General features: G+C 35.3%; 1 protein-coding gene across 1 annotated transcript; it reads left to right on the top strand.

Annotated features, from left to right (window-relative positions):
• The first annotated feature begins 6576 nt into the window (after window positions 1–6576).
• LOC113336135 (17.8 kDa class I heat shock protein-like) lies at window positions 6577–11633 on the top strand. The gene is made up of 2 exons (XM_026582126.1): window positions 6577–6700; window positions 11257–11633. The coding sequence occupies exons 1-2, from the start codon at window positions 6577–6579 to the stop codon at window positions 11631–11633; spliced, it is 501 nt and encodes a 166-aa protein (XP_026437911.1).
• The last annotated feature ends 252 nt before the right edge of the window (window positions 11634–11885 follow it).

Raw genomic sequence — 11885 nt, 5'->3', positions numbered from 1 at the left:
TCTGCTCCCACAACAAATTTGATCTGGTCTTTGGTAAGAATTAAGGTTTAATTTTATTTTTTCTTCATCACATCATCTTCTGTTGGTGATCAAAATTGGCATTTCTTCCATGAGTTTTACGATATCCTCAATTGTAGTTATGGAGCTATTCGTCTCAGGTTCTTCATAAAACCGCAAAAAAAAATGTTCTTCCTAGATCTGATTCGCTGATTCTACAACATTGGTAATCTATTTTTAGTTTTCAACTTCAATCTACATTTTTCCAATCCGTCTATGTCTTCTATAATCGATTCATGTAAACATTAGGAGAATTGATTCACTTACTTCATCATTCAACTTCAACTTCAATCTCAATCTCAATTCACCTTCATTTCTTTTGAACTTGATTAGTATTTCCTGAATGTTTATCCATACACATATTTTCTTTACTAGGTTTTTCCGTATGGAAGAAACTCTGGAAATACCCATAATAAAAGATATTATGATGGCCTTGAGTCCAATATCTCAAGTATGTGGCAACAAAAATTTGGTTCTATTTTTTAATTTAAGTTCAAATCGTTCCTTTTGGATATAACCTCCTCATATGCATCGTCTATAGAATGAAAGTCAAAAGCAACTGACGTTGTCATTGATTTCACATATTCTTCAATTGTTTATGACAATGTGAAACAGGTTAGGATATCAAACACTCTACAAGTTGATATAAATTATTAAACTATTGAGTATCTTAGCAGTGGAACCAATGATCTCTTATTTGATATACAACATCTTTTGGTATGAAAAGTGTAGTCTATGTTCCCAGGATTAAGTTAGATACGGTAGCTGCGCTATCTGTATTTTGTAAGAAGGCCAGCATGGTGAGCTCAGGATCAGATTCTAGTTGGTGTATATTTAGGCTTGATCTTCAAGGGTTTATTTATTTAGTACAAATTAAAACTTTAATAAGGATATAGTTCTGTTTGTTACCTTTATATTGCAACGATGTTAGGGATGTTTGATTGCTCCAACATGTCAATTGGGTCAATACTTCTCCAATAAGCATCAATTCAAGCATCTTTCCAAATGCAGTAGTAAGTTAAACTAAAATTCAAAGTTGTTGAAGAACTAGATCTAATTCACATAATATAAACACAGTTTTACTAATGTATCAATCCATTCAAATAATCATATTCTCTATGGATTAATAAATGTTCCTTCTATTTGATCACATGAACTTCCATCTACGGATGCAAGCCAAATTGCCAACAACCTCTCAAATCTAGGTCAGATATACAACATAGAAGATAATTCAACAATAATATCGGTAAGCATATATTCTTAACGTTACTGCATTTTCTCAATCCTGCTGTACAATAGTCCAGGAGCACTAATGCTTTTAATTTTAATGGGCATGCTAAACTGGGAACAGATGGAAAGGAGAAAATAAATCAGTAACGAGAGATTACGGGTTTGTTGATTCTTAACGTGTACATAATTATACACATGTTTATTTGTTACGTGTACATAATTATACACCTGTTGGTTGTTAATGTGTACATAGTTGTACACATGTTGATTTTAACACTAGAATTACTTCCATTTTAAATTTTTGTTCCATATCTATAACAAATATTTTCTTTATGGATATCTTTCTAGGTTTTAGTTCTTACTCATTCTAGATAGCAAGTCATAATAATAATATAATATTGTCATACTTAAATAATATGTACATCTCAGGTGCTTCTCATATTGCTGGAAGCCACGCAGCCAACGTGGGCAACCAGTATGCCAAAAAGGATCTAACCGGCAGAAAAAATCATAACATGCATGGCTTCTGGCAGTAAAAATAGTAATTGGAATCCTTGCAGTTATCATCTTACTTTGTGCTGTTCTAGCAGCTGTCAAAAATGTAAAGGGAAGTGTCATGTTCGAATCCCTTGGAAGAAAGTGAAAAATTAGAACGAACCAATTTATATGTACATAGGTTCGTCTGACAACATAAAAACTAATTTCTTATGTAATTTTGAGTTTTGATCAAGCTTTATGTAAAATGACAATAAATCTGATTTCATTGTTGTTGGGTGATCAAATCTGATATGCTGGAGGATATAATAAAGTTAAGTAAACAAGAGCTGGAAGTAGCTTGTGAAGATTTGAGCAACATTATTTTCTCTAGTCCAGGGAGAGCAAATAATGTTGCTCAAATCTTCACAAGCTGCTCGAATAATGTTGCTCTAGTCCAGAGTAAGATTTACCTCGAAGTTTATTTCCAGAGAGAGGTAGTTTAACCTTTTTCTGGTCTTAAAATCTAAGTGAAACACTTGCTACTGCAGCATTAGAGTCTATCATAAAATATAAACGAACAGAAGAAAGGAATTATAAACAATTCTTAGATTTTAATTTGTAATTAAATGTTTCACGTTGATGACGTTGAAAGATTAAATCATGAAAATACTGGAAAACTATTTGGGTATTGCAGAGAAAGCAATCCATTTTCAAGGATGCTCGTCTTTGAATGTGCATCTAATGGAACACTTTATGAGTACCTCCACTGTAAGTATCTGTTTTCTTCTTCTTTGTACACAAATCATGTTCAAGTGACACTGTACTAAGATAGTTTTTTTTTTTTTTTTTTTTTTGGTCGGTGAATTGAAGGATGTCAATTATCTTGGAGAAGGCGAATGAATATCATTGTGGGAATTTCTCGTGGTCTAAGATATTTGCATACCAAACATGAGCCTCAGTTTGCTATGTTTTTATTTTACGTTGCTTATCGAGAGAGGGTTCATTGACATTTATTGTTAAAATTGGTCAATAATATTATCACAATAGCCACTACATTAACTGATGATTGTTGGACTTGGTGATCTGGCTGTTGTTGATTCATACATGTTTTCATGTTGTACACGTTATGATACTCAATGTGTGCATAATTGTACACATATTGATTTCTAATGTGTACATATTTGTACACATGTTGATATATAATGTGTACTTGGTTGTACACATGTTGACCCCAATGAAGCGCAACAATAGTCAGAGTATGAAATACAACTAACTGATGGTGCTAAGCAAGCCTCTTGGTGTACAATACAGATGGTGTTTGTTTAGGTTAGTTGGTTACACTTTTAGAATCCCTGAGTAATAATTTTTTGTTACTTTATAATTTAATTGAATTGTTATAATAATTTTGCAGGGTTTAGATGAAGTGCAGTCATACACTATTGTTGAAAGGACTGTAGAGCGAGAGAATGTATCAATTAATTATAAAGGTCAAGAACTTATTCATTTGATTAGTAACTTTTTCCCGAAATTCGAGGTCCTTATATAGCCAGGTACGGAGTTAGAAATTTAATTTAAAGGGGGTTAACTTAAAGAAATTTAAATGAAGGGGGGAAAATAATAATTTTTTTCTTATAAATTACTAGGGAATTTCAAGGACTTTTAAAAGAATATAATTTTTTTAGAGGGGCGGAAGCCACTCTTGGTTAATATGTAGCTTCTTCCATGTATATAACATGGAAATGCTGAATTTTAATGTGTACTTAATTATACACATGTTTTAAGAAGTGGGGTCCAACAACCTCACCCAATATTTCGCTTAGCAATCTGTATGTACTAACTCCAATATACTTTCAAGAGAATCAACTTGACAGTCAGACTCAATCTTAAGAAAAGTATATCAAAGAGTTATATCTCAATATCTCAATTCAATCCGCAATCAAACAAATAATAATTTGCGAGCCCGGTTGAATATAAGAGAGATAACTTGAACGGTACCAAAGACCAATGTTCAAGGATCAATAAATTTCAATCAACAACCAAAGGTTGGATTTACCAATTGATCGATTTAACGCACAACCTTTTATATTTCATTTATATAACAAAATATAATGTGGAAAAGAAATAACACAGACACCAGAAGTTTTGCTAACGAGGAAACCTCAAATGCATAAAAACCCCGGGACTTGGTCCAAATTGAACACCTCACTGTATTAAGCCGCTACAGACACTAGCCTACTACAAACTAACTTAGGTATGGACTGTAGTTGAACCCCAATCAATCTCACATTGATTCAAGGTACAGTTGCGCTTCTTACGTCTCATATCCCGACAGGATTTTAACACCCCATGTTTTTAGCATGGCGCATGCTAAAATATGCGCCACAATTTTCTTGTGATGAAGCTTCAACCAAAGCTTCCTTTGCATAGTGAGACGCATTTGGACCGATGCCATATTTGGTGCCAAGGAAGGCACATCGCGTAGGCATATTGGAAAAATCCCAATGTTGCATCATACTACGCACTTGACTCCCTTAGCTGATCTCACTCAAAACTAAGAGTTGCTTCGACCCGAAGTCGAGGACTTGATAAACAAATCTGTCTCATACAGAAAAGTCTATAGGAATAGATAAATATGTCTTCCACATAAAAACCTACGAGTTTTGTTCCGTCTTTTGATAAATCAAGGCGAACAGGAATCAATTGATATACCGGACTTATATTCCCGAAGAACAACCTAGAAATATCAATCACCTTACAATAATCTTAATCGATTAACGAAACAAGATGTTGTGGAATCACAAACGATGAGACGAAGGTGTTTGTGACTAATTTTATATCTTGCCTATCAAAGATATAAATCTCAAGCCAATCTTACGATTGTACTCAATCGTGATATAAACAGCAAAATCAGATCATGCAACTACAGAGAAAATAGTTGGGTATGGCATCACAATCCCAATGAAGTCTTTAAGTCTTTAACTTACAAGGTTTCTTGAAAAACCTAAGGATAAAGGAGAATTGACTCTAGCTTACACAACTAGTATCACACAGATGTTGGGATTAGGTTTCCCAGTTGCTAGATTTCTCCTTTATAACGGAACAAAACTATTTTGCAATCTAAGTTACCTTGGTAACAAAGTATTCAATATTCACGATTAGAGAATATTTTATTAGATTCAAGTTAATATCTTTCAACCGTTAGATCGAACTTAGCTTGTTATACATAAATGAAATGTAACGTCATTTTAGGTTTGAGTAACCGTACCTAAACGTGTACATTTAGTTGGTTCAACAATGGTTAACCAATGGTTAGACATATGAGCACTTTCATATCAACCTTATTCATCTTCATCATAACTAGTTCAAATGACTCAAGTGAACTAGTTAGAGAGTTGTTCAATTGCTTAGATCTCATAGAAGTATACAATACACAATCGAAGAAAAATCGTTTTTGATTCACTCGAATCGATTCATGAACATTATATCCACGGTTTGCAAAGATTGCATTCCTTATTATATAAATGTTTTAGTTCATGACGAAGCCGATTTTAGAAAGTAACCTACCTAAGTATGCGAACATGTACGCGTACTAAAGTAACCGAATTGAGTTTGTTTTTCACTTTCAAACTCCAGCAGAAATTAACGGATGTGAACTTTCCGCCAGTATACGTACAGGTACACATACTTACCCGGATTTTCAACAACTGCTAGTACGCATACGGGTACGCATATTTTGGGTTCCCGGTTTTTGACTTTTACAGAAATGTGAAAAACACAATATGTTTATATCCAAAGATGGTTACATCTTCTAAACTCTCATTTCAATCATTGAAACTTTCTTAGAGGATGTTATATAGTTGTCATTCACAAACTATTTTTCATCAAAGCGATTTTTAAGTTATTAAAATAATCAACATGACTTTCGTCACTATATCTCAGATTCTCACGATCAATATAGCCATGAGGACTACGCGTCACCTCTCCAATTTGACCATTTTCAGGACAAAAAAAAGAAAAAGAAAAGAAAAAAAAAGACATAATAGACCATACCGCTAGCCACATGTATGTACTACTACCGAGATGCACTTCGTCTAGAGTTGGGCTCGGCTTAATTCGGTGTCCAGTGATGATGATGCGCCAATACCCAGAATGTTGTATAAACTAGAAACCAGTAGAAGAAACTTTAAATAGTTTAGCTCCTTATCGAAAATTCAAGATTTGACCAGAATAAATGTGTTCGTCATTCTAAGCAAAACCTCTTTATAAATACTCCCACCCAACAAAGACATTCAGCGCATCAATCAGAAAAAGAAATCAAGCAAAGAAAGTGTTACTCACTACACTAGCAATCTATCTACATTCTCTCTACAAATCCAAATCCAAATCCAATTTTGATAAACCCTTTCCATCAATTCTATTAGATAGAAAACCAAAAATGTCGATCATCCCGAGTTTCTTCAGCAACCAAAGGAGCAACGTTTTTGATCCAATTTCTATTGACATCTGAGATCCATTCCAAGGATTTCCTTTCTCTACCGGTTCGTTGACTGGACAACAAGGTGGTGGTTCTAATGCTGCAAGGGAGACATCACAGCTAGCAAACACCAAGTTTGATTGGAAAGAACCACAAAAGCTCATGTCTTTAGAGCAGATCTTCCTGGTGTTACAAAAGAAGAAGTGAAATTTGAAGTAGAAGAAGGAAGAGTGTTACAGATTAGTGGAGAAAGGAGTAGAGAAAGCGAAGAGAAGAATGATAAGTGGCATAGAGTTGAACGGAGAAGCGGCAAGTTCTTATTTGCTAGAATACCGAAAATGTCGATCATCCCAAGTTTCATCAGCAACCAAAGGAGTAACGTTTTTGATCCATTTTCCCTTGACATTTGGGATCCATTCCAAGGATTTCCTTTCTCTACCGGTGCTCTGACTGGACAGCAAGGTGGTGGTTCTGATGCTGCAAGGGAGACATCGCAATTAGCGAACATAAGGATCGATTGGAAAGAAACTGTCATGTCCCATGTCTTATAGGACACCCATATATAAGGGCACCCTGGGTGTACTTAGTATTGTTAGCATGCGTCCGGCACATGTGCCATCCTATTACCCTAATATGTACTGGGACTGTTTTCCTTTGGACATTATCGAATAGAATTTGTGTTGATGTGTTCTTCTTTCTCTTTTGGGGTTTTACCTTCAATCTCACAGTGTAGATATTGTAGATTGAGCCTGATCATTCATTTGTAGTGTAGATCACTACAAGTGGTATCAGAGACGGTCTTTCCTTGGATTGATCATGGATGATGGTAATAGATTTAAGGCTTTAACTGAGCAACTATCTACTGTTCTTCAAATTCAAGAAGTAATTATAAGGCATTTAAAAAATAAACCATCTCATGTGCTTCTAGCAAGATACAAGAAAAATTTAGCAGCAGAAACAAAGAAACTGCTATTGCTGGAGCGTGGGATATATATTGAAAAAGCGGGGGTCTAACAACACCACCCAATATTTCTCTTAGCAATCTGTATGGACTAACTCCGAAATACTTTGCTAGATAATGAACTAGACAGTCAGACTCAATCTAGATAAAAAGTATCTCAAGGAGTTATTATCTCAATCTCTCGATTTGATTTCTACTCAAGCTAAAATCAATAGCGAGTCTTTATCAAAGAGAGATAACTTGGACGGTACCAAAAACCAATGTCCAAGGATCAATCAACTACAATCAACAACCAAAAGTTGGATTAGAGAAGTTGATGATCACGAACGCACAACCTGTATTATTTCTATTATATAAAATATAATGCGGAAAAGAAATAACACAGACACTAGAAGTTTTGTTAACGAGGAAACCGCAAATGCAGAAAAACCCTGGGACCTAGTCCAGATTGAATACACACTGTATTAAGCCGCTACAGACACGAGCCTACTCCAAGCTAACTTCAGACTGATCTATAGTTGAACCCCTACCAATCTCCCACTGATACAAGGTACAGTTGTACTCCTACGCCTCTGATCCCAGCAACACACTGCGCACTTGATTCCCTTTGCTGATATCCCCCACAACAAAGAGTTGTTGCAACCCAAAATCACAGACTTGATAATAAACGAATCTGTCTCACACAGAAAAGTCTATCAAAAGGATAAATTTGTCTCCCACAGATAAACCCTAGGTTTTGTTCCGTCTTTAGATATAAAATCAAGGTAACAGGAACCAATTGATAATCCAGACTTATATTCCCGAAGAACAGCCTAGATTAATCAATCACCTCTCTACAATCCTTCTTGACTACACAAGCGGATTGTCGAGGAATCACAAACAGTGAGACGAAGATGTTTGTGACTTCTTTATCTTGCCTATCGTAGAACTCTCACGATCTCAATCCAATCAATCTATTGTACTCATACGATAGAAGATGCAAGATCGGATCACACAACTACGATAAAAGTAGTATCGGTCTGGCTTCACAATCCCAATGAAGTCTTTAAGTCGTTAACCCGAGTTTAGAGAAGAAACTCAAGAGTTAATGGAGATCGACTCTAGCGAGCGCACTAGTAGCACACAAACGTATGGGGATTAGGTTTGCTCAATGCTAGACGTCTCCTTTATATAGCCTTCAAATCAGGGATTTTCCTTAGGTACAAAGCAAACTCTATTCACCGTTAGATGAAAACCTGATTTAGATTCAAGCCAATATCTCTCAACCGTTAGATCGAAAGACATAGATTGTCACATTCAATTGGGTACACGTTTACTGGGTTTGAGAAAAACCATGCCCAAACGAGTACACGTATGTTGGTTCAACATGATAACCTAAAAGGTCAACCATATGAGCATCTCATATTAATCATGTTCTTCTTCACCATAACTAGTTCAATTGACTCAAATGAACTAGTTAAGAGTTGTTCAATTGCTATGAGATCTTATATAACTACACAAGACACAATTAAAACAAATATGATTCGGTTCGATTAGAATCGGCTCATGAATATTATAGCCATGGTTTTCATAAAACATTCCTTAATAATTAATGTTTCATATTCAGAGCACATCTTTAGATCATAACCTCTTAAGTTCAAAAACAAGTTCGCGGACTTAAGCTAATCGGTTGAGTTTTCCAAACTCAGCAGAAATTCCCGGGTCGAGAACTTCCTCCAGTTCGCGGACTTAGCACACAAACGAGTTTTGGAAATCCCAGCAGAAATTCTCGGTCGAGAACTTCCATCAGTTTGCGGACTGAGTCTGCGGACTGGGTTCGCGGAATTGACAAGACAATTTCTGCAATCCTACCGATTTCTCTTGATCAACAAAGTTCGAAAACTTTGGTTCAAGGAATACATGGTTATATAATCTAAACTCTCATTTCAATCATTGAAACATTCTCAGAGGGCGATATTCATTCGTGAAGAACAACAAACCTTTCTAGTCAGAGAAATTTCCAAAGTGATTGAAACTTTCATGACTTTCGTCACTAGGTGAAGATAAACCTGATCAAAGCGAAACGCTTTACCAACACAAGATTTCGAGTAAAAGATAAGCAATAAATACTCAGCTCGAAATATCAAGTGTATATGATCTAGTTTATATAGCATACGACTTTTGTCTCATAAGAAGTGGGAGAAGAATAGATAGACTTTCGAGTGATAGATAAGTTCAAATCTTCACATACCTTTTTGTTGATGAAGTTCCACGGTTCCTTGGTGTAGATTTTTGTCGTTGTCATTGAATCACCATGAAGTCCTTGAGCTCAACTACACTTTTCCTATTCTAGTCCGAGACTTAGCTAATAGGCTAGAAATCAAGACTTTATAGTTTTGATCACTAAAATTGACAAACATGCTTGATATAGCAACGCATGCGAGGTAGACTGATCTATGCTCTAACAATATCTCCCTTTGTCAATTTTAGTGACAAAACTATTAATACATATGGAATACAAAAAAGATAAACTTTAGTGGCTCCTATTCTGTAGTCCAATCTTCAATGTTCCTTGAAATCTTCGTCCTTCCAAGTACTCCAATGATCCCAAAGGTTTTAAGTTTAGTATCATCGTTGTTGAAGATCCATAGCTATAAAAATGAGAGAAATTGAGATTCTCGATCATTATTATACAGTGTCATATTATTATTATGAACATCAAAGTCCAATTTCGTCACGACTTTAACAATAATACTATGGTGATATGTATCACTCCCCCTTAGCCAATACTCCATCTAGATCATGGAAACCACTCCCCCTTACATAATGATCCGAAAACCATATATATTTGTAGTGTGACCTATAATATTTCTCCCCCTTTTTTTCAATAAAATTGGCAAAGGTACAAGAACGGTTTCATAATGAAATTTCCACAAGAGATATTTCATGACCAAAAGAAAGACAACATATCATCTTAATTTAGATGCAATCTTATAGCCGAAGCTAACACCATTCATCAAGGAGTTTTAAGACGCAGGATAACCCCTATAAAATTCCACAGCCGCACTCCGCGCAAGATATTACCATTAAGCACAAGTTCAAAAGAACTCTCCCCCATTTGATGTCATTCCCAAAGGAACAACAAGAGCGACCTTAATTTCGAAAAGAAAAAAAGGATTTTTATTTGGACACCAAAAACCATGAGAATGATTTTTTATATACAAAGCTCAACCAAAATACTCACAAGTAAATCCATGAAAATTCTAATTGGAATATGCAATTAAATCAAAACCACAAAAGTGATCAATTTAATTGAAAGTGCTCAACATAAGTAAACTCACGGAGCAACAGGCTACGAATAAGTTAATCATACGTAGGTGACTAACTTAACCGTTCAAGTACTCAACATAAGGAAAACCTTACGGAATACGTGACTACATTAACCAATAGAACATGATAGTGTAGTCGTTCATATACTCAACACAAGAACTTGTGGAATATATGAACTCAATTAGATTAATTACAAGAGAACCTATAATTAATCTAATCGGAATACAAGCAAATAACCAAACTAATTACGGAGGTAATCAATTTAATTATTTTTGGCTCAACATAAGAGATTATGGAACCCCGACTAAGATTATCATGGAACATGACCATCTTAACCGCACATGTACTCAACATAAGAAGGAACTTATGGAGTACAAAACTAAATAATCAAGGATGATTGATTTAGTTTATAATGCTCAACATATAACATCTTACGGAACAACCAACAAAGCCAAGGTTAATCGACTTTAGTTGTAAGGTGCTCAACATAAGAGACATAATGGATCCTTTACGTCAATACATAATAAAATGGGTCAATGAAGATCTATACCGTGGATAACATACAAGGATCTATTATATCTTTGCATCATTATATGCATAACAACATCATAGACTTTATCCTTGTCATACAAAATATTTAATCCTATTTTCAATCAAATACATGATTGCATAGGGATAACTTTTGCAGAGGCACAACAATCAACTGGATTGTTCTCCTTTCTCTTTGTCAATTCTCATGGAAGCTAAGGTGGTGGTTCTGATGTTGCAAGAGAAACATCGCAATTAGCAAACACGAGGATTGATTGGAAAGAAACCCCAGAAGCTCATGTCTTCACAGCTGATCTTCCTGGTGTTAAGAAAGAAGAAGTGAAAGTTGAAGAAGGACGAGTTCTCCAAATAAGTGGAGAAAGGAGTAAAGAAAGTGAAGAGAAGAATGATAAGTGGCATAGAATTGAACGCAGGAGCGGCAAGTTTTTGAGGAGGTTTAGGTTGCCCGAGAATACTAAAATGGAGGAAGTGAAAGCTACTATGAAGAATGGAGTTCTTATTATTTGTGTTCCTAAAGTTGAGCAGAAGAAGCCTGAAGTCAAGTCGATTGAGATTTCCGGTTCATCGGCCGCCTGAAGATTATGGTTATTATGATCGGAAAATATGAATTGCTTATATTGCCTTGTCAGTAATTTTTAGGTATGTTACTAGTGCGATTTGGTATGTTCTTACTTTCAAAGATTTTGTTGTGTCAGTTCTGTAGAAGTGGTCGAGTCAAGTATGTTATGTACTGGATGTGTTATTAATAAAATGCAGCTTTATGTTCACTATTTCACTCCGTTTGTGCCATCTCATTTCGATTAGTTCGAAAGCGTCTCTGCACCGGAG

This window comes from Papaver somniferum, unplaced genomic scaffold, assembly GCF_003573695.1.
Source record: "Papaver somniferum cultivar HN1 unplaced genomic scaffold, ASM357369v1 unplaced-scaffold_150, whole genome shotgun sequence".
Lineage (NCBI taxonomy): Eukaryota > Viridiplantae > Streptophyta > Magnoliopsida > Ranunculales > Papaveraceae > Papaver > Papaver somniferum.
This window is presented reverse-complemented; position numbering and strand designations above follow the sequence as displayed.

Coding starts and splice junctions, on each gene's coding strand:
- LOC113336135 (XM_026582126.1), top strand. CDS start 6,577: ATGTCGATCATCCCAAGTTTCATCAGCAACCAAAGGAGTAACGTTTTT. Junction 6,701..11,256: donor TGCTCTGACTGGACAGCAAG/GTGGTGGTTCTG, acceptor ATGGAAGCTAAG/GTGGTGGTTCTGATGTTGCA.